This window comes from Cylas formicarius, unplaced genomic scaffold, assembly GCF_029955315.1.
Source record: "Cylas formicarius isolate icCylForm1 unplaced genomic scaffold, icCylForm1.1 PGA_scaffold_6__28_contigs__length_40554024, whole genome shotgun sequence".
In the NCBI taxonomy this organism is placed as follows: Eukaryota; Metazoa; Arthropoda; class Insecta; order Coleoptera; family Brentidae; genus Cylas; species Cylas formicarius.
This window is the reverse complement of record NW_026844347.1, coordinates 38,271,204-38,285,808: the sequence shown is the minus strand read 5'-3', so window position 1 is coordinate 38,285,808 and position 14,605 is coordinate 38,271,204. Positions and strand designations below refer to the sequence as shown.

General features: G+C 37.4%; 1 protein-coding gene across 1 annotated transcript in view; it reads left to right on the top strand.

The window, feature by feature from the left end:
• Positions 1-14,605, top strand: part of LOC132704202 (stalled ribosome sensor GCN1) — a 35,686-nt gene that overhangs the window by 5,887 nt on the left and 15,194 nt on the right. Inside the window, exons 11-21 of the mRNA XM_060674089.1 lie at positions 537-926; positions 1,841-2,244; positions 4,333-4,529; positions 5,354-5,633; positions 7,876-8,080; positions 8,136-8,369; positions 8,852-9,046; positions 9,105-9,351; positions 11,095-11,511; positions 12,355-12,810; positions 14,200-14,518. Coding sequence (XP_060530072.1) covers positions 537-926; positions 1,841-2,244; positions 4,333-4,529; positions 5,354-5,633; positions 7,876-8,080; positions 8,136-8,369; positions 8,852-9,046; positions 9,105-9,351; positions 11,095-11,511; positions 12,355-12,810; positions 14,200-14,518 — 3,344 coding nt within the window. The remainder of the gene's footprint in view (positions 1-536; positions 927-1,840; positions 2,245-4,332; positions 4,530-5,353; positions 5,634-7,875; positions 8,081-8,135; positions 8,370-8,851; positions 9,047-9,104; positions 9,352-11,094; positions 11,512-12,354; positions 12,811-14,199; positions 14,519-14,605) is intronic.

Here is a 14,605-nt window from a genome sequence, read left to right as displayed (position 1 = left end):
GTAAACGGCATTTGACTCACGAGTTCATTTGACACGAGCGGAGCGCAGCGGAGCGAGTTTTTAACAAACGAGTGAGTTAAAAAGTTTACCGAACGTGTTGCATACTATAATTTTTCTACGACCCTTACTTTTTGGGTACATTTTCGCAAAACAACAAAAATACATTCATTGACATGATCGTCAGAATTGACAAAGATCAAAATTCAAAACGTGGGAAATATTTCCGAAAACATCCGATTGCTTCCAAATCCGTGCGGTAAAATCCCGCAAATGTCCGAAGTGGCTGGGATTCGTAGGAAACGAAACTATCGTGGTAAAGTTTATTAATTAGTTACTAAAAAAAGTATCTTGTTTTTTTTTTTCAAATGTCTGGTCTTAAATTATAATGTGTATTTTTTTTTAATATTTTTATTATGTAGATATTGACTGGTTTTGCAAATGTAGCTTTTGTTGCATCATAGGTCTGATAAAATTTTTAAGCACATTGAAGCACGGGAATATCGGTTTTAACATTAAACTGGACCCCCTAATTACAGACGTACGAGAATATAATATCCACATTGGCGGCGTTGAACGCCGAAACCATTTTACCGCCTCTCATCGAGAAGATCAGATCGAACCTCGAAGACCCGAGACTGTGCCAGGTGTCGACTGACGACTACTTCATTTACCTGACCCCAGAGGGCGAGCTGTACGACAAGAGCGTCGTGCCCGGCGACGAGACCAACGCCGAAATGAACCTGAAACGCGAGAGCAAGGCGTACAGCTACAAGGAGCAGCTCGAAGAGCTGCAGCTTCGTCGCGAACTCGAAGAGAAAAAGAAACGGGAAGGCAAAGTGAAGCCGCCTCAATACACCGCCAAACAGTTGGAGGCGATAAAAAATCAAAGGCTCAAGGAGCAGGAAATCAGGAGACGAGTAACAGAGGTAAGTCGTAAGGTGTGTCGGTGGGCGTGGCTCGCCCATAATGTGACGGCTAACGTTTTTGTTACGTGGTTTTGCGTTTCTGCAGTTTTCATGTGGATAATGTTTATGCATTGGTCGATGGTTTTAAATGATATAGTCCGGTGCTCACAACTATGAACAAAAATCTACGACAGTAACAGTAAGTTTTTTAAAGGGTTTGAGGGCACCAGATTGTTCTTTTTTACTTGTTTCCTACGACCCCTGAAGAAGTTTTTTCAACAATAATGAACTTAAAGAATTCATCAGCGCTTGATGCATTTGACTTGAATAGCAGAATACTCAAGGAGACCCCGATTATTTTGGTGGAACCTTTGACTAGTTTGATAAATCTTTGTTTTACTGAAGAAATATTCCCAAGCATTTTTAAAATTGCTAAAGTAACGCCAATATTTAAAAACGGAGACCCTCAGATGGTCGATAATTATCGTCCTATCTCTATCATTGTTGTTTTCTCTAAAGTTTTTGATATTCTGTTAAAAGAGAGGCTATACAAATTTGTTGAAGTAAATGAATTACTTGACTCTGCCCAGTTTGGTTTCAGAAGCAAGTTCTCGACAACTAGAGCTTTTATGAGGATGGTGAAGGACATAGTCGGGGGCCTGGAAAGGGTAGAACACTTAATGATTTCACAGTGCGACCTCTCAAAGGCTTTCGACTGTGTTTTTCATCACATTCTCTTGAGCAAGCTTGAATTTTATGGAGCGCGTGGTGTTCCACTCAAACCTTTTAAGTCTTTTCGTTTTTTTTTTTTGAGACATTATTGTAGCTTTTTTTTTCTTTAGTAGAAAGGGACCTCTTGTTATAGAAAATGTACCTTTTTCTTAGACGCAATCAATTTATTTGATTTTGAGTGAGCGCCCTCTACATTGTTCAAGCTGAACGAGACGATACGCGCTACCGTGTCGATCATAAGCGCCGCTTCGAAGGGGAACTCGCGGAAATTCTCCCTGTGCTACAAAGACCTGGTGCCTCTCGTGCTGCAGAACCTGCAGTCACCGCTTGCGGCGCCGTACTTGTCGAAACTGTTCCTGGAACTGAGGAGCGGCGTCTTCCCGAGGGACATGGACCGCGTCGGCGAACTAATCGCTTACGTCATACTGAGACTGTGCAAACCCAAGTGCGATCTCGACGCGAACTGGGAAGTGGAAAACTTGAACCGGGCCATGGCGAGGACGGTGGACCTCATTCACGCGCGCACCATGCCGAAGAGGTCCGATGAGGATGAGGACGACGACGCCGGTTACACCAAAGCGTCGAGGTTTTCCGCGCCTGCGTTCAGGTGATATTAAAATTTAGAATGTATGATTCTATTGCGGCATATTCCCAAGTATCCAGCCTCCCATCACCCTCATTCCCCGTAAAGTTTTGTGTTTCAGTGCCCCCCAGTTTTGAGTGTCTCAAAGTATAGCGTTTTGGCTTACCTATTGTTAATGTGTTAACCCAAGTTAGGTAGATGTCAATCACAGGTCAACTGATATCAGTAGCAGTGTTGAATAAAACGGTCCCAAGTGCTCAGTCTCTCATCACCCTCATTCCCCGCAAAGTATTGAAGTCTAAGTGTTTCAGTCTCCCCCAGTTTTGAGTATGGTATGGTGTGTCTCAAAGTGTAGCGTCTTGGTTTACCTATTATTACTGCGTTAACCCAAGTCAGGTAGATGTCAATCACATGTCAACTGATATCAGTGGCAGTGTTGTTCTACCTTGCGGTTACATAAAAAGCTTCACGTGAGTATATCACTAATTTTTTGATTATGCGAGGTTGAAAGCACTTCTCCTTAGACGCAAAAAAAAACAGTGCATTATTCTATGAAAGAAGAATATGTGGTGAACAATAGTGAAAAAGTAGGAAACTGTATTCAGAATATCAGAATACCCTGCACAAGTTTCTGAGCAATACTCAGAAAAAGATGAAACCAATATCCAAATATTGGTCTACAAAATTAAACTGTTTGACAGATGTTTTATTTTGAAAATTGTTTTTTTTTATTTGTATCACGTAAGGTTTCATCTGCCTTGATATCGCCGTCCCATTTCTTTAATGTCCTGTCGTTTCTTTCGATGTCAGTTATGATTATGTTTTGAGGTCCCATTTGTTCCCGAATACTTTCATTTCTAACTCTTTCGGTTCTGAGTGCACCCAGTTGGGTTGATTCAATTATTATTATATGTTGTTTTGTCATTCTCCAAGTTTCTGAACCATACATTAAGGTAATTTTAATTAGAGTATTATATATATTGTATTTCCTGTTCAGACACTTAATTGCTTATCGTGCCTGTATCACTTTTGTTCTTATTTCTTTGTCATCTGAACCCGTTTTGTCCAGTGTAACCCCTAGGCATTTGTAGTCTTCCACGGGCTTCTATTTCTTCTGAGTTTTCCAATTGTAGGTGTTACCACTTTCCCTTCCTATGCATAGATATTTCGTTTTTTCAACATTCATAGTCAGTTCCCAATCTTCATAGGTTTCTTTTAGTTTACATGCCATATATTCTAGGTCTTCTTTATCTCCTGCTGTTACTGTCTGATCGTCTGCAAACTGTTGGCTAAATACCATTCTGTCTGTTAGGGGTAATTCTTCTTTAACATGAATTTTAAAAAGCATTGCTGATATACAGCACCCCTGGCGAAGTCCCTTTGTTTTTATTTTTGAAGTGGGGTTATCATAAAGGTTTTTGATAGGATTTATTAGAGTTCGATTAATGGAGGTATGGTCTGTTCATAGATATAAGAAAGTGACCAATTGCTTTTGAATGGGATTATCCAAGGGTGGTCATTAACATACAATGCAACAAGATTATTACCTAAAGTTTCGGAATTTAAATTCATTTCAGTGAGAAAAAAAAGAAACGATGCTGACATTTTCTCGAGTGTAGATAAAAGTGATCAAGATACAATACGGCGTAAAATTTACCAGTTATACGAGGAACAAACATTAGATATCTTAATTAGGAGGCTTGAAAGAGATGAAACCGGTTTTAAATGTGGCAGAACTACGTTATGGAACATGTTTGGCACCAACTGAAATCTGCCATTGTTAACTCCAATGTCCTCAAACTTATAGAAACCGAAGTTTTTAACATCCCTCCACAAAGTTGGGCAAATTCTGTTAAACATTTAGAAAAAGCAGAACAATCGTATATCCATATTGTAAATAATATAGAACAAATAATAATTAGAACAAGCGATGATAGCGATAGTGATGCTGATATATTATGTGAATAATTTTAAGTAATTTAAGTAGGTAATAAAAATAATTTGTAATTTTATTTTAGAATTGAACATATACATAAATAAATATTGTTTAGTATCTTTCCTAACAAAAACTATTGCCGTTACTATTTTTTCAACTCCTCGCGCGCCTTTCAGCTACATCTTCCCGTTACTCAACCACGGTCTGACGTCGAACTACGCGAAGAATCACGACGAGCTGGTGCACCAAGGTTTGCACGTGATCACCGAACACGCGAAGCTGAGAGGGAAGGAGAACAACGGCGTGACCGACGTTTACCATCCGAAATATTTGCCCATCAAACAGATGTTCATTTTGCTGGTCGATATAATAAGTGAGTTCGGATTACCTCCGCTTCCAGGATAGGTAAACAAGGCGAAAATCATAATCGCGTTATTTGTTTTTTAATTGCACCGAATACGTCCTCAGTGCATCCAAATATTTCGCATATCGCACCATTTTATATCGTTTAATGCGAAACGGAACGCGCAACCTTGGAAACATTTCGCGGTGCGTCGTCCCAGTCGAAAGAGGAAAAAAAAGTTATAATATAATAAAAAAAAAAAAAACAAAAAAGAACAACTTATTTATTTGAATTCGATGGGTTTCTACACCCCTTTGTGTTTATTGTAGTATTTTTCGATAGTGAGTTGTTATATATAAGAAGAGAAATGAGGAAAAAAAACAAAATTCTAGGTACGTGACCAATCATTTTAATAATTGGAAAGTAATATGGTGCTCCCTCACGTTGACTCCAACTGTCTAGGTAAGATTTATCCTATCTGATAGACTGATCTCCTTAAATGTAACTTTTAGATTATTTTTCTCTATATATATATATATATATATATATATATATATATATATATATATATATATATATATATATATATATATATATATATATATATATATATATATATATATATATATATATATATATATATATATATATATATATATATATATATATATATATATATATATATATATATATATATATATATATATATATATATATATATATATATATATATATATATATATATATATATATATATATATATATATATATATATATATATATATATATATATATAAATATATATATATATAAATCTGGTGTGCAAAAAATGGTCCCATTGGTCGTCGATGCAGGTAGTACCTCGGGCAGGGTACAGTCGCAGTGCGAGGCCTGTTTCTTGGAGGTGGCCGGCTGCGTAAGCGGCGAGCCCGGCTGCGCAGAAGCCACTCTGGACGAGATCGACATCCTGCTGGCCGCGCTGCAGAGTCACACGGCCGTGGTTCGAGACGCGGCGTTGAGAGGTCTACTGGCGGTGAGGTCGTGCCTACCGAACCTCGAACGGGACTACGAGTACGCGCTGAAGCTGTACAAACGCGTGTGGATCGCGAGGTTTGACGAAAACGAGGAAAATAGGTGAGCTGCGTCGCTCCGAATTGATTTTTTCTCGTTAGAACATCGGATATTACGTTGTCTGTTGCGATTGGTTACCCTCGCAGTTTCATAATTACGTATGATTGATTTTAATAATTTAGTACCGCCTCTCGGTATGCATAATTCAAGACTGAGGTCGATACTTACGTAGTCAACCTCAATAAATTTCCAACCTTACTTTTTTTGGGTTCCAAAAAGTAAACACAGTGTAAATTGTATTTTTGGTGTTCTATAAGGAAATTGCGGATGTCTTGGAAAATATTTTAGACAACGGCAGCCGGTGCAAATCTCAAGAGCCGCATTTATTCCACCTAGTTTTATTTTTCATTCATACAAACTTATGTGTGCAAATGTTAGTGGTAGTGATCAAGCAAACTTGAACATTCAAAATAAACCTAACAAAATTGTTTAATTCTCCATACAGCATACCTTTAAATCATAATAAGTATGTAATAAAATAATTCGGTACAAAGAGAAACGTTACTGTCAAAAACTAAATCGACTTTTACATAAATTCTTAATCTTTAGCACTAACGGAGTCAGAAAAGTATCTTCGCATCATACGCCTTATTTTGTGAATAAAAACTAATAAATAATTCAATTTACCTTACCTGTCAAAATTGACATTTTCCATCAAAACTATTAAAGGATTAGTTACTTTTGAAAAATTGTATTAGAGAAAAATGTGTTTTTTTCTATTTTTCACAAATGTGTCGATTTTCAAAACAAAATCATACAAACTTGTTTTGTTCTTTCACGTTTTTCCAACAACCAAAAATAAAAAATAAAAACGAGAAAACACAATGGCTGAATATTCTAAAAAATACTAAAAATAAGTCTTCAAAAAATTCGGAATTGAAATTGTTCGAAAACAAATTACAAGATTTTTTATTTCAAAAGCCGAGCCATTTTACGATATGCGAGGGCAGCGCCAAAATTTCCCGGCAAGAAGGGTAACATTTTTTTATTATTTTTCAATATAATCCCCCTTAACTTCAATACACTTAATACATCTCTTTATTAACAACTCAATCCCTTTAAAAAAATATTCTTTTAGTTTGTCTGCAAAATGATCCAAAACAGCCTCTTTTAACTCAACTTGGTCGTTAAACCACCGTTCACGTAAGTCCTTTTTCAAATATCCAATCAAATAATAGTCGTTGGGGGCAATATCTGGACTAGAGGGAGGATGATCTATCTGTTGGAACCCATACTCTAAAATGACAGTTTGTGCAACATCAGCAGTTTCGCAATTTATGTAATAATGTTGCTTAATATTTACCATTGACAGTGGTATTAGTTTCTTTAAAATCTATCAAAAGAATTCCTTCACAATCCCAAAAGATCGTGCCCATCACCTTTTTTGTTGACTGGCAGACTCTGAATTTTCTTGGAGGTGCTTCACCCTTACGACGCCACTCCATTCATTCTTTTTTCGATAGAGAACCATAGTTTCATCTCCCGTCACAATAGTTTCTATCACAGGCTTCGGTTCCGACCCACAGAGTTCCAAAAAAGACCGCGCACACTCGACACGCCGTTATTTTTGAATAGCCAAAAGGTTTTTAGGAACCCATCTTGCACTAACCTTATGCATACCTAAATGATCATGCAGGATTCGACGAACACTTGTATCAAAAAGCTTAGTAATTTTAATCTTTAAACGTCGATCACTCAATATCTTCCGTTATGACCTACACTGGTCGCCTAGTTCTTGAATCATCTTCAAGGGACTCCTGTCCCATTCGAAAACGTTTTGCCCTTTCATTTGCGACATTTTTTCGGACACGTTTTGTTTAAAATGCTGTCAATAAAAAACAAATTGACGCAAGACTTCATTGTTTTCGCCGCCTACTAAGATATATATGTAAAAGGAGACAAAGTTTTATCGTGATACTGGAGCTGCATCTATGTCAGACCGGGAAATTTTGGCGCTAACCTCGTACAGGGTGTTCCACCTCAGAATAGGAGATTCGTCACTTAGAAATAAGACTCTTATATACATATTTTACTACAAAAAGAATGTAGACAACTTGAGCAGTGTCATGTGTATGAGCTTAGATCTAGGAAATTAAGGAAAGAAGGAAAGCTACACGAGGCTACGAAACGAAGCGGAATTGCAAAAAGTTTAATTTTTTTGTGAGTAATCTCAACTTGAGTCATGGCGCGTGTCTTCTTTGAAACACCTTGTATGTGTCAAAATCGTAAAATTCCGCGTTTCTAGAATTCTAGCCGAAAATTTATGGAACGCTGCTCGAATGGAGACGCCTTCCGACTTGAACCCGGAACTTATCAATGACGTCGAACATCCTGTCGATTGTGTGCAGGCGGCCGCGGCCGAAGCCCTGGCGGCCGTTTTGCGAAAAGATCGCGACCAAGTCGAGCCCACCGCGCAAATATTGCTCAAACTCTATCGGGACCGCCTCAAAGTAAGTGGTACGTGACTCGTGATGACTCGTCGATTGAGGGGGGCGTGGTCCTCAGATGATTCCCGCCAAGCTGGACGAGTTCGGACGCGAGATCGAGAAGGCCACCGACACGTGGTTCCCGCGAAGGGGCGTGGCCCTCGCTATCGGCGAGCTCGCGCCCCTGATCCGTCCCGAATATGTCGGCGAGCTGATGCAGTTTTTCGTCTTCACTTCTCTAAGCGACAGGAACGACACGGTGCAGAAAGAGATGCTCAACGCAGCGCTCAAGGTCGTTAACATTCACGGGAAGGTAAGCCAACCCATCTAAGCGGATGTGGACGAAATCTCGGCCAAAAATGCATGAATAATAATAATACGTTTTCATATAATGCGAAGATTGTAAAAAATGGCCACAATGGGTGGTTAATAATGATCATTATAAAAATTGATGATAATGAGGGCGGGAAAAGTAGAGAAAGAAATTGTATTCAAATCAAGGATTCTTTATTTGGAAACATTTGGGTCCTAATACGGTCTATATTTCTTTCCAGAAATTTTCAATAGTGTTAAGGTTTGGGCAACGCCCAGGTAAAACGTAGAAGGAGAAGATTAAAATGTCAACTTGGTTGACGAAACGCCCGTCGAGTTCGTAAAATTGAGTTTCGGTTTGTGGTAAAACGCGTTATTGTTGTTATAATTATGTGGTTTTTAATTTTTGGCCGTGATTTAGTCGAAATTATTCTCCGTGGAACGGTGCGAAGTTGATTTCGAGAAACCTAACCTCACTTTAAGGAAACGGTCGGTATCCTGTGGCCGGTGTTCGACAACTTCATGAGTAGCACGTCGAAATCGGCCCACTATGATGCTGTGAAACAAGCGGTGGTGGTGCTGATGGGTTCTCTAGCGCGGCACCTCGAGAAAGACGATCCCAGGATCAAACCGATCGTGTCGCGGCTGATCCAGGCTCTCTCCACGCCCTCTCAGACCGTACGTACCAGGGCCTCGCGACGTCGCCGTCATCTGGTCTGAGGACCGACTGTTTCAGGTTCAGGAAGCCGTCGCGAACTGTCTACCCCCCTTGGTTCCTGCCGTGAAGGAAGAAGCGCCCGGTTACATCAACAAACTGCTCCATCAACTGCTCAAAGCGGACAAGTATGGGGAACGCAAGGGGGCGGCTTACGGTTTGGCGGGTCTCGTCAAAGGTATGGGCATCTTGGCGCTGAAACAGTTCGATATCATGACGAAACTGACCGACGCCATCCAGGAGAAGAAGAACTACAAGCATCGGGAAGGTAATAAAACATTTAACCACATTTTTGGCAACTTTATGTTCAAGGAAACGGATCTTTATAAGAAGGTTTGTAAGAAACCTTACCTTTTATAACAAATTTTGTGGTTTTTTAGTTTTAAAGTACATCTTACCTTTCTCATTATTACTTGTCATTTATAATAATACTCAAAATAATCAAGGTTTTTCAATAATGTATTATGTTTTAACTGCTGTATCTGAACTTTCTATTCTAATTTGACTTCTAATTAATAATTTGTTATAATTTATTAATTAAAAATCTATATAGTCCAAATTTCTCATTATTTTTTATGTTTAGACCAATGCTCAAAATTATTAATGTTTTTCAATTATTTCTCAATAATTGTATAATATTTTGATCACTGTATTCAACCTTTGCATTATATTTTCAATTTTAAATCAATACGCAAAATAATCTAAAGTTTAGATCCTTATTAATTTTTAAAAAATGTGCATCCTAACTTCCTCTTTATTTTTAATCTCTAGGGCAAGACTCAAAATAATCAAGGTTTTTCAATAATTATATAATAATTTAATCACTGTATCTGAACTTTCTCATTATAATGTGGCCTCTAGACCGATGTTGAAAATAATCAAAGTTTCTCAATAATTTATTGAGTTTTAAAGTACAGCTTACCTTTCTCATTATTACTTGTCATTTATAATAACACTCAAAATAATCGAGGTTTTTCAATAATGTAATGTGTGCTAACAAACCAAAACTATAAAATTTTAGTCAAGCTCTGAAGAAGCCAACAGGATTTCTCATTGTAATTTGGCCTCACGACCGATGCTGAAACTAATCAATAAGTTTCTCAATAATAGATAAAATTTTTTAGTGCATCTGAACGTTCTCATTATAACTCGTCCTCTAGTTTAATACTCAAAATAATCAAGGTTTTTCAATAATCTATTATGTTTTAACTACGCATCCAAAGTTGCTACACTAACTACACTTTTAAATTTTATGCTTTGTTAGCAATGTGGCCTTTAGATCTTCAAAGTAATCCAAGTTTTTCAAAATTTTATTAATTAGAAATTTTGTGTATCCCAAAGTGCTCGTTATTTTTGACATCTAGACCAATGCTTAAAATAATTAAAGTTTTTCAATTATTTCTCAATAAATATATGATATCTTGATCACTTTATTCATATTTTCAATTAGGTATATTTCAAATCATTGCGCAATACTTTATTAATCGGAAAAAAAGTTATCCTTACTTTCTCTTTATTTTTATTCAAAGTAACCAAGGTTTTTCAATAATTATATGCTGTACTCACTGTATCCGAACTTTCTCATTATAAGTTGACCTTTAGATCGATGCCGAAACTAATCAAAGTGTCTCATTAATTTATTAGGTTTCAAAGTATATATTAATATTCTTATCTTTACTTCGCATTTAATTCAATATTCAAAATAATCAAGCTTTTTCGATAATTTGCGAATTGTTAACCATCTGAAATTTTTCATTTACTTTTAGTTTTATGCCAGTTACGAAATACCTTGAGTTAATAATATATATTAAGGAATTTTTATTTGAAATAGTCAAAGTAGAAATCCAGTGGCGTCAACCCTCAAATGATATGAAACCAATTGAAGCGACAATGATTTTGCGGTTACTATTACAAATTAACGGAGAGTCAAACATTTATATCGGTCTTTATAATGTAATGAACGACACAATAGTGACAGTGACTAAAAGTTAATTTGTTATGAGCCCTGCAGGGGCCCTGTTCGCGTTCGAGATGCTCTTTCAAATGCTGGGCAAGCTGTTCGAGCCCTACATCGTCCACGTGCTACCCCACCTGCTTCAGTGCTTCGGCGACACGAGCCAGTACGTGAGGGCGGCGGCAGACGACACGGCCAAAGTGGTGATGAGCAAGTTGTCCGGTCACGGGGTGAAACTGGTGCTGCCTTCTTTACTCAACGCCCTCGAGGAAGATTCGTGGCGTACCAAGACCGGTTCGGTCGAGTTGCTGGGCGCGATGGCCTACTGCGCTCCTAAACAGCTGTCTTCGTGTCTGCCCAGCATCGTGCCGAAGCTGATCGAGGTGCTGAGCGACTCCCACATGAAGGTGCAGGAGGCGGGCGCGGCCGCGTTGAAGGTTATCGGCTCCGTCATCCGCAACCCCGAGATTCAAGGTTCGATTTTGACGTTTGCGCCAAATGTGGGCGTGTCCGGGCGGTTTGACGCGATGGGATGGGTCTGCGCGTGGCGGAAAACAAATTTGAAACTATATTTATCAAAGTAATGATTTTTTTTCTTCAAAGAAGCCACAGGCTATTTACAAGTCTTCTGAAACAAAAATCTATTGTGTGTACCATGAGGAATATTTAAATTTGAAGCCCAATTCGGATGTACCAAATGTTTCGCTGTAAAGCTCTTGCAGAAAAAGTGCAAGAAAAATGAAAATCTTGAAACGTTTGTTGTTTATATCTTCAAAATCCTCGTGACTGTGAAAATATTATATTACAATATTACAAATTACATACTACAACAGTGTAGTTGACAATCTAGCGACCCAGACTAGTGCGCCTAGGTGCATTGGAGCACTTGTGTGTGCAGTAAAGACAAAGTATAGATTTTTGAATGACATCTGCGGCATGAGGCAATAGCATTTTTAATTTTGACGTTCTTAATTGTACAGGAGGGCAATTAGAAAATGTTGGAGCCAAATAAATAACTTTGATTGAAGTTACGTTTACTGTAAGGAACATTTAGCCCGAAATTCGTTTGACTTCTAATACCATACAGATTTTCAATAAAATTTTTGTTTTGTGAATAAACAGAGAAATCTTCTCTGGACTCGATGCTTCTGTTTATGATTTTCAAAAAGGCGATTCTTTTTCCTTCAGAGCAACATCTCTGTTCTACAAGTTCTACAACATTTTTTTTTATCAATATAATCCAAGGCAAATCATTAGATTTCTCGTATAGATCGTCTTTTTAAAAGGTATTATCCGCCCTGTCGTTTTCTTCGTTAGCTATCGTGCCGGTGCTACTGAAAGCGCTCCAAGATCCGTCGAACAAGACGTCCGTATGCCTGCAGACGCTGCTCGACACCCAGTTCGTCCATTTCATCGACGCCCCCTCCCTCGCGCTCATCATGCCGGTGGTGCAGCGCGCTTTCATGGACCGTTCGACGGAAACGAGGAAAATGGCCGCCCAGATTATAGGCAACATGTACTCGCTGACCGACCAGAAGGACCTGATGCCTTATCTGCCCACCATCATACCCGGACTTAAAACCTCGCTGCTGGATCCGGTACCGGAAGTGCGATCGGTGAGCGCGAGGGCGCTAGGTGCCATGGTACGGGGTATGGGGGAGGCGACCTTCGAAGATTTGCTGCCGTGGCTGATGCAGACCTTAACGTCGGAGTCGAGCTCCGTCGATAGGTCGGGCGCGGCCCAGGGCTTGTCCGAGGTGGTCGGCGGATTGGGTAAGACGGCGGACGCTTCTTCATATGAAAACCTGAAATTTACTTCCTTTATGTATTATCACTATCACAACCATTACAATTATAAAATTAAAATCAACGCTCCAAATAATCCCGGTTTCTCAATAAATTATTTTCTATTATAGTTTCAATTTTAAATCACTACCCAAAATAATAAAACGTTTCTCAATAATTCAGATCACATAATCAAAGTTTTTCAATACTTTATTAATTTTTAAATTTAACCTCTAGATCATTGCTAAGAATCATTTAAGGCTTTTCAATAATTACGTAATATTTTGACCACCATAATTATAATTATAATTTGTCCTTTGGATCAATACCCAAAATAATTAAAGATAATTTATTAATTATTTAAAAATATATTACATTTTAATTGGATCCTAAAATAATTTCTCAATGATACCTAATATTTTACCCACTGTATCCTAACTTTCTCGTTTATATCGATACTGAATATATTCAAGGTTTCTCAATAGTTTTTCAATAATTATATAATATTTCACTCACTGTATCCGAACTTTCTCATAATAATTTAGCTTTTATATCGATACTGAAAATTATAAAGGCTTTATTTATATAATACAATTTAGTTTTTAAATCAATATGCATAATAATGAAAGGTTCCTGAATAGTTTATTTTATTTTAACAAATGTATCCAAACTTTGTTATAATTTAGTATTTAGCTCAATGCTCAAAATAATCTTAGTGTTGTAATAATTTCTCCATAATTATATATTTTTTGATACCCGAACTTATGTCTTACCTTTGCGTTATAATTTGAGCTCTAGATCAAGACTCAAAGTAATTTAGGTTTCTCAATAATTTTTTATTATAAAACATTTTTACTATTATATCTCAACTTTCTGCTTATAATTTGACCTTTTGATCTATACACAAAAAAATCAAAATTTATCAAAATAATTAAGTTTGTCAGTAATTTAATTTAAAGTATATCTTAAGTTTTTTATTGACAAGGTTTTTCAATAATCTGTTAATTGCTAACCATCATGTCCTAACTTTTGAAATTATTATTAATTATTACCGTTTAAAATAATAGAATGATATATTCAGAAGTTTTTCAATAATTCAACACTTTTAAAATGTTTGTGTATCATTTAAAATTTAGTTAAAAAATTTTACGTTTGTTTTGGCTATTATTAGTGTGAACTTTTTCAATTATATGTATTATATTATATTTTGAAACCTGTCTTACGTTAATGTTACTATTATTAAATCCATTTTGCTAATTAAAATATTCTAATAATTCCTCAAGTTTTCTTTTTTCGTCCTGATATTTTTTTTATCTTGTAGCTGTTTATTTAACCTTTTAGAAATAATAAGAAAGCCGCGTTTTCTTCTTCTTCTAGGTGTGGAAAAATTGCACAAACTGATGCCAGAAATCATAAGCACGGCCGAAAGGACGGACATCGCGCCCCACGTGAAGGACGGCTACATCATGATGTTTATCTACATGCCGGTGGTGTTCACCAACGATTTCACGCCCTACATCGGCCAGATTATCAACCCGATTTTGAAAGCGCTGGCGGACGAAAACGAATATGTCCGCGATACGGCACTGAAAGCCGGCCAGAGGATCGTCAATCTATATGCGGACTCCGCCATTTTGTTGCTGCTGCCCGAACTGGAGAAGGGGCTGTTCGATGAAAACTGGAGGATTAGATACAGGTAAGTGCGTTTGAACTACCGCTAATATTTTTTTTTTGTTTTTTCTTTGATTCAAACATATGTCTAATGCATCAAATTTTCTCAATA